Genomic DNA, 14,864 nt, shown 5'->3' on the forward strand with positions numbered 1-14,864 from the left:
CTATGTGCAAAGCACGTCGGGGGAACAGGTCTCGCGTAAGCGTACGCGTAAGGTTGGTCCGGGTCGTCTCGTCCAACAATGCCGCCGAACCAAAGTATGACATGCTGGTAGGCAGTATGACTTATATCACCCACAACTCACTTGTGTTCTACTCGTGCATATAACATCAACATAAATAACCTAGGCTCGGATGCCACTGTTGGGTTTCGTAGTAATTTCAAAAAAATTCCTATGCACACGCAAGATCATGTGATGCATAGCAACGAGAGGGGAGAGTGTTGTCTACATACCCACGCAGACCGACTGCGGAAGCGTTGACGCAACGTAGAGGAAGTAGTTGTACGTCTTCACGATCCAACCGATCAAGCACCAAAACTACGGCACCTCCGAGTTCGAGCACACGTTCAGCTCGATGACGATCCCCGGACTCCTATCCAGCAAAGTGTCGGGGAAGAGTTCCGTCAGCACGACGGCGTGGTGACGATCTTGATGTACCACAGCAGCAGGGCTTCGCCTAAACTCCGCTACAGTATTATCAAGGACTATGGTGGCTGGGGGCACCGCACACGGCTAAGGAATAGATCACGTGGATCAACTTGTCTGTTCTAGGGTGCCTCTGCCTCAGTATATAAAGGACTAGAGGGGGGAGGCTAGCCGGCCAAGGTGTGGCGCGCCAGGAGAGTCCTACTCCCTCTGGGAGTAGGATTCCCCCCCCCCAATCCTAGTTGGAATAGGATTCGCGGAGGGGGAAAAGAGAGAGAGGGGGCCGGCCACCTCTCCTAGTCCTAATAGGACTAGGGGAAGGAGGAGGCGCGCAGCCCATGTAGGGCTGCCTCTTCTCTTTTCCACTAAGGCCCATCATGGCCCATTTAGCTCCCGAGGGGTTCCGGTAACCTTCCCGGTACTCCGGTAAAATCCCGATTTCACCCGGAACACTTCCGATATCCAAACATAGGCTTCCAATATATCAATCTTTATGTCTCGACCACTTCGAGACTCCTCGTCATGTCCGTGATCACATCCGGGACTCCGAACAACCTTCGGTACATCAAAATGCATAAACTCATAATATAACTGTCATCGTAACCTTAAGCGTGCGGACCCTACGGGTTCGAGAACAATGTAGACATGACCGAGACACGTCTCAGGTCAATAACCAATAGCGGGACCTGGATGCCCATATTGGCTCCTACATATTCTATGAAGATCTTTATCGGTCAGACCGCATAACAACATACGTCGTTCCCTTTGTCATCGGTATGTTACTTGCCCGAGATTCGATCGTCGGTATTCCAAATACCTAGTTCAATCTCGTTACCGGCAAGTCTCTTTACTCGTTCCGTAATACATCATCTCGCAACTAACTCATTAGTTGCAATGCTTGCAAGGCTTATGTGATGTGCATTACCGAGAGGGCCCAGAGATACCTCTCCGACAATCGGAGTGACAAATCCTAATCTCGAAATACGCCAACCCAACATCTACCTTTGGAGACACCTGTAGAGCTCCTTTATAATCACCCTTTTACGTTGTGACGTTTGGTAGCACACAAAGTGTTCCTCTGGTAAACAGGAGTTGCATAATCTCATAGTTATAGGAACTTGTATATGTCATGAAGAAAAGCAATAGCAACATACTAAACGATCGGGTGCTAAGCTAATGGAATGGGTCATGTCAATCAGATCATTCAACTAATGATGTGACCTCGTTAATCAAATAACAACTCTTTGTTCATGGTTAGGAAACATAACCATCTTTGATTAACGAGCTAGTCAAGTAGAGGCATACTAGTGACACTCTGTTTGTCTATGTATTCACACATGTATTATGTTTCCTGTTAATACAATTCTAGCATGAATAATAAATATTTATCATGATATAAGGAAATAAATAATAACTTTATTATTGCCTCTAGGGCATATTTCCTTCAAGCATATGGTTATACAGCAGTGCATACACCTCCACCTAATACCGCAGCATATTATACACCCCTACACAATTGCAAAATTTCGGCAACACTAACACTTCATTGCCGAAAGATCCTAAAAGCATTGGGAGGCAAACTAATCTAGAGCGGACTAAAATTGAAAGGGGAATTAAAAAGCTTTGCGTGATAGGGTGCAAGTACTTTGCCAAGAAAAAATTGATAGGGAATTAGCTCAAAGAAAAGAATCCTTGCCAATTGATATAACCGGTGAAAACAATGATGATTCGGAAACTAAAAGTGCTTCGGTTGAAAAAGCCGAATCAAGTAGTATATATTTCGAATCCATCAAATTCAAAGAGGCAAACATTGTTGATAAAGAGCATAAAAAGTATAGCAAAGACAGCCATATTTAATTTTTCTGAAATTAATGGAACCTATTTCCTGCCCTATGAATTCAAAGAGGCAAACATTGTTGAGAAAGGACTTTTCATGATGTCAGCCAACTTCAAGGTTTTCCCATGCATGAGCTGTCAGGTTCAGCTTGGCATCTTTCCTGTAGCTGAATCTATGTTCAGCTGGTCTGATCCTCGTACCATGTTTGATTTAGAACGTGGCCATTCTGTAAGGCTTGCTTGGCGGGCTGGAGCGTCCTCCACGTCTCCATGCAACGGCAACCGCACAGTCCTCCGGGCCGGGCCGACTCCATCTATCGGCGGCGGTCGGCGTCGGCACCACCGTGGCCGACGGAGCCTTCCATCTGGCCCCGGCCGCTTAACCCAGCTGCGCCACATGTCCCGCCCCCGCACCGCCTGCGAGATCGCCGTAGTGGATTCGTGCCAACGCACCGGTCAGCAGAAGCAGCGTGCCAACACAACACCGGTGAGGCGGTGGCCGCTGATCAGCGGCTACGTATAGATAGCCATGGCAGGCACGCAGCTCGTTGCGGCACCGGCACCCCGACCAGCTGATCGATCGATCAACAATGGAGGCCGCCGTCGCGTACCTCCTCCTGCTCCCGCTCGCCACCTGCGCCGTGCTCCTCCCCCTCCTCCTCCTGCTGCTCCCGGCCTTTCGGCCGTCCAAGGCCAGCCGCCTCCCGCTGCCGCCGTCCCCGCCGGCCGTCCCGGTGCTTGGCCCGCTGCTCTGGCTCTGGCGCGCGCGCTCCCGCCTCGAGCCGGCCATCCGCGACCTGCACCGCCGCCACGGGCCCGTGCTCACCCTCGGCTTCCTCTCCCCGCGCCCCGCCGTCTTCGTCTCCGGCCGCCGCGTCGCCCACCGCGCCCTCGTCCAGCACGGGCACACCTTCGCCAGCCGCCCGCCCGCCATCGCGCCCTTCGTCGTCCTCACTTCCGCCCAGCGCACCGTCAGCTCCGCGCCCTACGGCCCGCTCTGGCGCTCCCTCAGGCGGAACCTCACCTCCGGCGTCCTCCACCCCTCCCGCGTCGCCCGCCTCTTCGCGCCCGCACGGCGCTGGGCGCTCGCGCTCCTCGCCTCCGACCTCGAGAACGAGTCGTCCCGGAGCGAGGGCGGCGTGGTGACCGTTGTCGAGTGCCTCCAGTTCTCCATGTTCTCGCTGCTCACGTACATGTGCTTCGGGAGCAGACTGCCGGCCGGACGCGTCCGGCAGATCGAGGCCGTGCAGAGAGAGCTATTCTCCTCCTACATCGGCTTCCAGGTCTTCGCCTTCTGCCCGGCGCTCACCACGAGGCTGTTCCGGCGGCGGTGGAGGAAGGTGATGTCCATCCGCAGTAAGCAGGAGGACCTGTTCATGCCACTAATCGCAGCAAGAAGAGAACGGAGCCTGCTGACGGCTGACGGTGGCGACGGCACCTTGGCGTACTGCTACGTCGACACGCTCCTCGCGCACCGGCTCCCCAAGGAGGAAGAGGATGGCGGCGAGCGCGCGCTCTCTGAGGCTGAGATGGTGAGCCTCTGCACGGAGTTCCTCACGGCCAGCGTCGACACCACGGTGACCGCGCTGCAGTGGATCATGGCGAACCTGGTCCGGCAGCCGGAGATCCAGGCGAGGCTCCGGGATGAGATCGACGCGGCGATCACCAACGACCACCAGGACGCCGTCGCGGAGGAGGACCTGTCGAGCATGCGCTACCTGAAGGCGGTGGTCCTGGAGGGGCTGCGGCGGCACCCGCCGGCGCACTTCCTGCTGTCGCACGCGGCTCCGACGGAGGCGTCGCTGGACGGGCTACGCGTGCCGGCGGCCACGTCGGTGAACTTCTCGGTGGCGGACGTGTCACTGGACGAGGAGGTGTGGAGCCGGCCAGAGGAGTTCAGGCCGGAGCGGTTCCTGGACGGCGGGGAGGGCGCCGGGGTGGACCTGACGGGGAACCGTGAGATCAGGATGATGCCGTTCGGGGCCGGCCGGAGGATCTGCCCCGGCCTCGGGCTGGCGATGCTGCACCTGGAGTTCTTCGTGGCCAACCTGGTGAGGCGGTTCGAGTGGTCTGCGGCGGAGGATGGCGGCGGCGTCGACCTCGCCGAGAGGCCGGAGTTCACGGTGACCATGGAGCAGCCACTGCGCGCGCGCGTGGCGCCCAGACGCCCCCGGCTAGTTCGGCCAGTCTGAATGTGTGCGATGGTTACACGTATGGGTAGGGTGCACATACGTTGGAACCTGAAACTAGTACTACTGCAATATAACACGTTGGCCTACAGACGTATCAAATAAAGTAGAATTTAAAATTAGCCAAAAAGCTGGAATAGCTCAGTTGGCTAGAGCGTGTGGCTGTTAACCACAAGGTCGGAGGTTCAAGCCCTCCTTCTAGCGTATTTTTATTTTTTTGGTACTGTAATTTTTTTTACAGATATTTGTCCTTGCGATTGATTTATGGTTTTATGCATATTAACTTTTCATGCATGTATACCCGTAAAAAAACTTCCATGCACGTATTTCATAAAAGAAATTCAAAATGAATTATTTCAATATCATGTTTCATGACTTTCTTTAATATGGGTCAAGTTTGCAAGAGAATAAGTATTTTGTCGATGATGTGCAGATTTTCTCTTGTTTCTAGAGCAATTTTTTTGTTAATTTTTCAAGATTGGCATCAGAGGGAGAAAAGTATTCTTTTCAAAATCAAATGTGTTTTCCTGCAATATTTATCTTACTGTCCTTTTAGATATTTGTCCGTGCGGTTGGTTTCCGATTTTATATCAACTTTCGTGAGCCTGCCGGCACGGGGTATGTTATACAAAAGTGTTATTTTAATATCATGTTTTCCTGCTATATTTATTTTACTGTTTTGACAACTTTGGTAGAGAATAAGTACATGTTGAAGATATGTAAATTTGCCTTTTCTATATATAATATATATATATATATAATGCATTAGTACCCTCAGTTTAAGAACATGATAACACAATGTATACCATAGCTTTGTTCCAAAAATGTTAAAACTCTTGTAATGAAAAGAGAACATTGCACACAGTGGCATGTATGCTGACATACTACATATGATCCCATTTTTCAGCACATGTAAGGGTACCATATCATCATCATTTTTCTTATGTTTAGCAACAAATTATTCTGCCAAAGGTAGAAGGCCATGGGGGTTCATCGTCATTGTCAATCTTTATTTTTGACACCAAAAACGTTCCACCGAAACCAGAAGTTCACGAGAACTAACCTGCGGTTGGATGGTTAGAGGGACTGTGGTATCTTCAGCCCATCTCTGATGCTCGCACTTATTCCTGGATTTATAAATCCAGGATTTTAGGCGATGCGCATTCAGTGGGAGGAGATGTTCCCGTTAACGACGAGGTGCTTACGGTGATTTCGTAAATTTTAAGACGATATACCGACTCAGTTTTTCGGAAATGCTCATAGAGATAAGGTGTGCGTGTGTGTTCATAGAGGTGAGTGTATATGGGCATTTGTGTCTGTACTAATGTTAGAAAAAAAAGAAATCAGAAGTTCACGAGGCTTCTAATTTGTCCTCGACAAATTTATTGCTATAAATTCTTGCAGCAATCTGCGTGGTACTATCTAGTTTTGTAAAAGCTTATGAATTTTGAAGGATGTATTTATACAGAGATTTTACTCTTTTTCCAGAATATTGAGATTTTAATTTGACGCTGTTTGGAATAAACAAATGGCTATCTTGATTCCAATGAATTTCATATTCACACGGTCTCATTTTATATTCTTTCCTCTATGTGTCTACCATTGTGTGTCTCTCCTATATGACATCCAAACAACACGTGAGAAAATTTCATGCCGGTTTTTTCCTAAATGTATTTTTGAAACCTTTTTTTGACATAAATGATATTCACTCGTTGTCGTTCCTTTTTACACCACTGCAATCTTTTAAGTTTGAGGTCCGCATTTCAAATCGGGGCCTATACTTTGGGCCCATACAGAATGGGTTGTAGCTTACCACTGTCTCTGGAGGCCCAAGCACACTGGTGAGAGACCAAATTCTCTTGCCCACACAACGGCGCGCGACGGCGAACCTCTCAGGGGAAAAAAGGCGACGCGACGGCGCTGGAGCCGGCGGCCACTCCACACCCCAGAACGCGCTGACGGGAACGAGCGGATCAAGGCCAGGTGCATCGGCGGTGCCCACTGCTTCGCGGCGGTCTTCACCGGTGCCGTGGGGATCGCGCCCTCTGCAGCCGACTTGTAAGCATTCTCTGGTCTTTACTCCTCGTCTGCACTTGAATCTTCAAATGTGACCGGGGGACTGCCATTTTGGGAGATTTTTCGCACTTCGAGCACGGAGGCCAATCAAATCCGATTGTCTGATCGAAACCATGATGTAGAGTTCAGGATAGTTTTGCAACTCAGGCACAGGGATGAGGCCGGCACATGTTATTGTCTAGCAGCTGTATGATGAAATGCTTAAGCTAGATGCGGCGATTGTAGAAGTGCTTTCTTCCATGATTGCTCGAGCTCTTTCTACCTTGGATTCTTCCATGTTCTATTGTGGCCAATGTGCGTCACTACTCACTAGACATTGTTTGGATGCGCAAGGCTTGGGTCCAATGGTCACTCACAGAATTGGCTTACCTCACGGATTTTTTTTCCATCAGGTTTTGCACTTGTGGCAGTCTGGACGCCTACGATCAAGTAAATCATGCGGGCAAAGCTTTGGATGAGATTTGCCCCCTTCCTTTCAAAGCGTTACATCTCCACCTGCCGGACATCCCCACTACCTCCATCTTCATCGAGCTCGGTAATACAACCATGGCTTTTTATTGGCCTCGGTAACCCCGGTGAGAAGTACCAATCCACCAGACACAATGTAAGTTCTCCTTCTCATCTTTTGTCTGGAATTCAGTGGCCCGGCTTTATTCTCAGAGTTCCTTTGTGTTGTTTCGCCTTGCAGGTTGGGTTTGATATGATAGATGCATTTGCAGAGTCTCAGGGCATATCCCTGACAACGCATCATTTCAAAGCACTATTTGGTGAAGGTTTGGCTCCATCTGTAATCTCTCAGAAAGAATGTTTCTCTTTACTCTTTGAGTAATCCATATTCTGTTTTCAAAGTACCAAAGACTTGAATTGACTTAAAGTGCGGGCCTTCCGCAGGGGTGGTAGATGGTGTCCCTGTTTTGCTTGCCAAGCCTCAAACATACATAAATCTGAGTGGTGAATCTGTAAGCAAGCAGTTTTGGAAGACTTATTTAAATTTTATACTATACATTTTTCATGCGATGCAGTTCATTTTAACTGGCTTGACTGTGAACCACGACAGCATGTTAAATGCTTGTGATGCTGACACCCCTCTGTTTTTCCTTTTCTTATTATAGGCTGGTGCACTTGCTGCATATTATAAACTGCCACTTCACCGTGTCATAGTGGTAAGCACTTGTTTTCTGATCTTCATCGGCGCCACCTTATATAGTGATCTGACTTCTCTGTTTTATGAGTCTTAGGCATATGATGACACGGACCTGCCATGTGGAGTTCTCCGTTTACAACCTAAAGGAGGATACGGACGTCACAATGGGTTGGTAAACCTTAACTTTATGTGCTCTCTGAAAGAGTTTTATTCCTGTGTCAAAAGATTCCAAAGGGAAAACAATGTATTCATTCCTTGTGTTTAAATACAGAAATAATAAAAAGCATAGATCTGTAATTTATCTGTTTAAAATGTCAGACCGTTGTCTTAGACCTGTAATCTAGTCTGCTGGTATGCCCTTAGGAGATACCTGTTTCAGTGAACTGGTAAACATTATGTTACTTATCTTCGAGAAACTGAGATTGCCAGAACTTCTTTTTCGTTCTGTAGTTTTTTTTACAGGAGGGAAAAGCTTTGCCCATTTCATTGATAAAGCAGGTGTACCGAATTAGTAATTATACTTCATGTTTGTTGTTGTATTCCTGCATGCACATGTTTTTTCTTTTCATTTTTATCATGCCACCATGATCCTTTTAGTACACTTGTTTCTACTTGCCATTTAACATAGACTTTGACTTCATGCTCTGTTGAAAACTACAGTTTAATACAAGTAAAATGGTATTATTTTTGTGACATATAATTCAAGTTTTGTTGGTCAAAATTGAACCTCAAATTCATGTGGGACGTGTGAATAGGGATGTAGGGAGTGGTCAGTTACTGAAAATCATCTTCAGAACATAAGCACTCTCGAATGAGTGTGATAGAATGCTCCATCATTAAGTTTGTTATTTGTGTTTGAATGCAGATCGTTAGCTCTCTCAAATCTATGTGATGTTCCGTCAGATGAGGGCTATATTTAATCTTGACAGGAAACATTTACCTTGTTAGTTTATCAGGTTGAAGAGTGTGATCTACCATTTTCGCAAGAACCGGGAATTTGGTCGATTAAGGATTGGTAGGTTTGACAGCTGCAGGATTCAGATTTTATTTTCCTTTTCTGGACCCAAAAAAAAGTCATTGCTTGGCATATGTAGGAATTGGACGACCGCCTGGTCAGATGGATCCCAAAGCTTTTGTGCTTCAGAAGTTCAATAAGACTGGTCGGGAACGGGTAAATCTTTATTGCTTTTATCATGTAGTTCAATTTTGATGTTATGCTTCTTTTTATTATCGTTTCTTAATTGTTCTTACTTCTTAGTAAATTAATATTTTAAACACCTTCATTTGTTCTGTGGTTACATGATCATGTCCATTAATTTGCTAGGACAGGTATGACCAAACAATATTGTATAAGCAAGCTCTTAATTTAATCTGCTTCAGTTAAACCTTGTTGAATTTCTGCAATGTTTCTTGCAAATAGCAAACACTTAACTGAGTCAGCCCATTTTATGACTGCATTCGTCTATTGCCACTATTCTTTGCACACCAGAGCCAGGAATAGGAGGAATCATTTGGGCATTAAAATGGTTTCCAAAACTTAAATTTGGTGACCGGTATATTCTGTGATCAAACTAGATGCACACAGATATTGTGCTTCAAACTGAACATAGTCTGGCTGACTGACTGACTGACTGAGTGGAGGGGTGTTCCACACTTTGTCTAGAGTGCCGCATACATCAACCGGATGCTTAATGTGTTTTGTGTCTTCCTGTGTTGAACCTAGATCGATTCGGCCATAAAGGAGGGATGTGACATTCTGAAGATGGTGGTGACCAAGGGCTTGACGGAGGCGGCGAGGCTGTCAAATGTGGATCAGAAGTACAAGCATCTGGTCTCACATGACCAGCACTTGTAATTCAAGATGGCAACAAACCGCTTGGGCTTGGAGAAATGTTGTGTGCTTTCTGCAAGGTCTATGTGCTCCTGTAGTATAAATCGCATGGTAAAAGATCTATAAAACCGACAGTTGTCTCACCCTCGTTGTAAATCCTGTTTTCTCGTCTCTTTTTGAAGGGGTGAATCATGATGTTTTTTCTCCTAGAGTTTTCACAGGAAGGAAGGAAGAGCAGTCTACTTCCATTTCAATTTCCACCAGATGTGCTTATGTGGTTGCAATTTGTGAGGGTTTTTCTCGATGGTCTGAGGATGAGCAAGCAGCCTACGTGGCAAGCCTCAGGCACGAACAATGTGGATCTGGGCGTGGTACGGGCCGGGGACCGTCATCTCTATCTCATCTCCTGTCGCAAATTAAACTTGGCAGAAGTGTCGGCTCCCCCCCTCAAAAAAAAAAAAGAAGTGTCGGCTCCCTTTTACTACAACCTGATCTCTCCACGTAGGAAACGCAGATCACTCACAGGCAGTGCCCCAGAAATGGCATGAGAAAGGCAGACCAATAATATGTCACAGCTCACCATTTTAAATTCAAGTTTTCAGCAAGGAAGGAAGGAAGCACGCTGGAGTGGACCGGAGCAGCGAGCGGCAGCCGGCAGCAGTACCCGTGGTGTGGGCGTCGCAGTGTCACCTCGCCCACACCAACACGTCTCTCTGGTGTCGTCTCCGGTGAGTCACAGAGAGAGCATGATGACCACCCGGGACTCGCAAGGGGCAGACGATGGATGGATGGAAAAGATCACGGCAGGCACACACTGGCGCCCTGTGGCCGTGCGTGGGGCACCGCTGCCGGTGTCCCTAGCTCGCTGCTCCGCGCACGATCACAGTGATCTCCCTCCAGCCGCGTCTGCCACACGGACCCCCACCCCAGGCACCAATGCTCCGTCCCTCACTCCCTGCCCGGGGTCGACCCACACGGCCCAAACCATGCGCCAGTGCATCCTCCCGGAATCCAAAGCCATCCATGCGTGCTCGGCAGCGGCGATCCGACCCCAGGCCCGCCCGCCTCATCACCTTTGCCTTTACTGATCCCGGCCCGACCCGACCCAGCCATGAAGGCAACCCCACCGGCCACCGCACTGGCTCTGGGCGCAGTGCGGCCGTGGAAGGAGGCAGCTGTAACACCATGCATGCAGTGCAGTTACCCCGTGCAGCCGTGCTGACTCGCAGTGTCACAGCACGCGCTTCTCCGTCGGGTCAGCTCGATCGCCGGTCCGGTCCGTGTCATCACGGACTCGCCAGCAGCGAGGCTCCTCCTCGTTTTCCCCTTGGCCCCTTCCTCCCGCCCGCCCTCGGAAAAGACCAGTCGCCCCGCCGGCCGGCCGGACGTGCGTGCGCCAGCAGAGTTACAGTCAGTGTTACAGCGAGGCGTGCGGCGCGAGGCTACCAGGGAACAGTGCCGGTTTTGGACGGGCCATTACGGCTCCACCGATCTCCGTCTCTCTCCCATCTCTCCCGGGGATCCACACCACACGCTCGCCCGGTAACGAGTGAAGAGGCCTTTCCGAGCACTCCCACGGTGCTCGCTCCTAAGTACGCCGCAATTATTCAGCGATCGTACCCTCAAAAAAATATAAAAAATGGCCGCATGCAGATCCACGGGTTGTGGGGGAGATCATGGACGGATCAGCGATCAATGATGCGGGCTTATAGCTAGCTTCCTGCTAAAAGCATTAGGCTCCGATTCCAAAAGGCAGAAAGAGCCATGGCCATTGCTGCTGCTAGCTGGTAGGGTACCCGCCGTTTTGAGATGCATGTATGCATGGCAATGGCATGGCACCAAGGCCCGGCCATGCTGTTCTACGTAAGCAGCACTGATGCTGCATGGGTGGCAGCTCGATGGAAGCACTGCCGTCGTGACGCAACGGTCGGTGATCCACAGAGGAGGAGGATTCCTCGGAGACCCCGAATCATATTTTTGAAAATTCCACAGGCAAGGGACCGACCGCACCGGGCAGCCACTGCTGGGCTGGTGCGCGCGCCGCGGCGGCAGCGTCTCGTGGAAATAGGGGAATCTTGACCCTCGCGCAGGGCCGGCCGGCCGGGCCGTTTGCCACTCCTAGATCGACAGGGCCAAGAAGAAGGGGAAGCAATGGCGGAGTTGGGTGGTGGATGGGGACGCATGCCTGCTCGCTCCGGCCGGTCTACCCCTCTACCCCTAGTGCGGGAGAGAGGAGGGGGATGGTGCGTGGAGTGGCGTGCGGGGTGAATTATGGACGAATGATTTGGAGGAGGCGCCAAAAGCTGGGGAGCGCGGGAGCCTCGATTGGGCTCGATCTACAGGGGACCATGGACATCAAAGCTTTTCTCAAGATAGATTTGTGGGTGCGATTGCGAGGTGGGGGCCTCCGCCGTGGTGCGAGTGGCAATGTGTCTTCGACATGGGTGGATCATTTGATCCTTTGTGACTCCCAGCACCGTGAGAGGTTATTTCATGCCGTGCCTCTTCGGTTGGGTCTTGAGGAAGAAGATCCCAGTCCATTGCAAAGTATCTTTTAGGCCAACTCCACCGCGCGACCCCAAACGAATGTCTGGATTGGCCAGATTTTGTCCCTTTGGGGTGCCGATGGGTTCGCCCGTGTCCGCCTTTGTTAGATGGGTTGTACGTGCGCGCACCGCGCGGCCGCACCCCAAATCGTGTCCGGGGTAGACGTGAATAAAAAAAATATTAAAACTAAAACAAAATAACTAAAAAACTAAATAAACACATTTTAGAAAAACATAAAATATATATAGAGGACGGCCACAAAACGGCCCAGTTTCCACGGCCACTTAAAAGGCCCATTTTTCATAAATAACATATAAAACAAAATAAAAAAACGCCTCCGCCTCCCGCGCCCTCCTGCCGCGCCCGTCGGTGCCGTGGCCGTCGCCGTCTTCACTGGCCACCGGTGTCGTCGTCGTCGCTGACGAGGTCGACGTAGTCCGGCGGCGTCCACAGGTGGGCCGGAGGTGCGTGGTGGCCGGGGGCGAGCTGGACGGCTAGAGCTGCCTGCACCACCTCCTCCCGTGGCGAGGCCTCCCGCTCCGGTGACCGCGGCAGAGTGGGGCACCAGTTCACGCCCACGCCGGCGGACATCTCCGGAGCAGTGCAGGACTAGCGCCACCTCTGGCCCAGCAGCTACTGGAACGCGGCCGGCGGGTCCTCCCTCCTCTCGTCCTCCACGGCCACCATCTGGAGCTCCGGAAAGGCGACGTCCCCGGCGGCAGAGAGGGCCATGGCCTCCTCCAGGCCATCCCACTGCCACTCGTCGTGCGTGTACATGGAGTCGTCCATGACACGCTTGAGGAGACGGGCCTCCTCCTTCGCTGACATGCGAGGAGGTGGAGGGGGCGACGGCGTGGGCGTGACGCCGCGCACCCGCCTATGCCCGCGCTCCTGGGCGCGCCCCTGTCGTGGCCACCGCGGCCCCGTCGAGGTGCCGGCGAAGAAGGACGCGCGCCTGGTGTCGTGCTCGTCACGAAACCACGTGTCCCACAGCGCAGAATCGGGGCGTACCTGGGGTCGTAGAAGAGGTCGTCGGGGAGGAGGCGGCGGCGGCGCTTGATCTCCTCTTCGCGCGCACGGCCGCTCGTCGGGACCGGCGGGATGGGGACCCGGTCGGCGGAGAGGTGCCAGTTATTGGGGAGATGGGCGTCGCTCCAGGGAAGCGGCGTCCTCGTCTCCCAATAACGGCAGCACACCGACGCTCGGACGTAATGCCGGTCGCGCTCGCCGGCGGACGTGGGCGCGATGGAGAAGGCGGGCGGCGCGGGGGCCCGGCGTGGTGGTGATGGCGAGGCGGGCTCCTCCTTCTTCACCGAGCCACGGCGGCGTCCCGACGAGGAGCCGGCCTCGCGGTCGTGCCTGCCTTTGCGGCCGTAGTTCCAGAGGCCCATGGCTGCGGGCGGCCGGCCGGCGAGGTCTAGGCTAGGGTTTGGGACGTGGTCACCGCTGTCGGGTTTTGAGGAGGCTGCGGGGTGGCGTGGGGCAGTGTGGAGGATGACCCGTCCATGCTTCCCACTTAAAGAAGGACGGCGACCGCTCAACGTGCGGATGACAGGTGGGGCCGTCCGTTCGTGCGCATTGATGTGGGCGGGTGGGAGGTAGGTGACCGCCTGCCACGCGGCCCCGACACGGACGAGCGCGCGTCTGTTTGGTGTCCGCCGCGATCCAAACCCGGCGCAAGTTTGCGCTCGAAATGGGTCGGCCCGGACACAAAACGGACAAGATGGGTCCGGGCCATCGCGCGCTGGGCCGCCTCCTTTGTACGTTTTACCCCAAACGGACAGGCCCGGACAGGATAGGGTCGCGCGGTGGAGTTGGCCTTAGTCATTTTCTTCTTGTGTCCAAAATTGACAGCCTACTATAGATCCAAACAAGTATTCTTGTAGTAACACAATATAGCCACATGTCTTCTTCATCGATTCTTATGACACAATATAGCGACATGGTGAATTTTCATGTCTTCGCAACAGACGAACAAATTCATTGCACCCCGTCACTGGAACCCTAGCAATAACCGGCTAGATATAGTGGCGTATGTACCCTGCAAAAAAAAGATATAGTGGCGTATGTAGCATGATGTGTTTTTACTGTTCTAGGGAGTAACAAACATCATCATAGATGGTGTTGTAGTCTACCACCTCCCTAGAAGATTAATCGGTTATTGGCATTATGTTTCCCTTTTTTTCTATGGGTGTGTCGTAGTTAACGTGCACATCTCAATTATCCAAAGGCTGAGCTCGAACACATCATGCTTATATCATCTTGATGCAATTTTACGAGTCAATAAAACAGACTGTGTCAAAAAAGGTGTATTGTCGGAGATTTCACAAACATGACCCCGGCCCTAGAGACATGGCAAACATAATATACATGTATAGGGTCTCATGCTAGGTCCCGCCCTGTACAATACATGAGAGTTTTATCTTATTATTTTTGAAATATTGTGATTGAATATTAGTGCCTTTGTGATACCATTGCTAAGACTAATCAAGATTTTATTGGTTTTCAAGAAACAAAAAGAGAAATCATTTCTGAGGGTTTCCTCAAAGCTATTGATAGAATTGATAACTTTGTTTGGCATTTTTTGCCTGTTGCAAACACTGCTGGAGGGATTCTTTTGGGCTTTAAGAAAAACATTTTTGAGGTGATTGGTTTTGTTAATCAAAGATTATCTATTACTGCCACTATTAAAAATAAGAATGATGGCTTTGTGTGGCAAATGGTGCTGGTTTATGGCTCTGCCTATTCTGAATTTAAA

At 50.8% G+C, this 14,864-nt stretch overlaps 1 protein-coding gene, 1 non-coding gene and 1 pseudogene across 2 annotated transcripts; all 3 read left to right on the forward strand.

The window, feature by feature from the left end:
- The first annotated feature begins 2,848 nt into the window (after positions 1 to 2,848).
- On the forward strand, positions 2,849 to 4,638 carry LOC125534463 (cytochrome P450 89A2 pseudogene; annotated as a pseudogene).
- TRNAN-GUU (transfer RNA asparagine (anticodon GUU)) lies at positions 4,639 to 4,712 on the forward strand. Its single transcript has one exon. It is a non-coding gene; the product is annotated as a tRNA-Asn (tRNA).
- Positions 4,713 to 6,328: 1,616 nt separating this feature from the next.
- Positions 6,329 to 9,768, forward strand: LOC125534464 (CRS2-like protein, chloroplastic). The gene is made up of 9 exons (XM_048697683.2): positions 6,329 to 6,566; positions 6,977 to 7,188; positions 7,273 to 7,357; positions 7,476 to 7,543; positions 7,697 to 7,747; positions 7,823 to 7,896; positions 8,685 to 8,743; positions 8,823 to 8,899; positions 9,452 to 9,768. Exons 2-9 carry the CDS (start codon positions 7,021 to 7,023, stop codon positions 9,581 to 9,583), a joined length of 714 nt encoding a protein of 237 aa, XP_048553640.1. The 5' UTR covers positions 6,329 to 6,566; positions 6,977 to 7,020; the 3' UTR covers positions 9,584 to 9,768.
- The last annotated feature ends 5,096 nt before the right edge of the window (positions 9,769 to 14,864 follow it).

Source organism: Triticum urartu, chromosome 2A (genome assembly GCF_056163025.1).
Source record: "Triticum urartu cultivar PI428250 chromosome 2A, HENAU_Tu73, whole genome shotgun sequence".
In the NCBI taxonomy this organism is placed as follows: domain Eukaryota; kingdom Viridiplantae; phylum Streptophyta; class Magnoliopsida; order Poales; family Poaceae; genus Triticum; species Triticum urartu.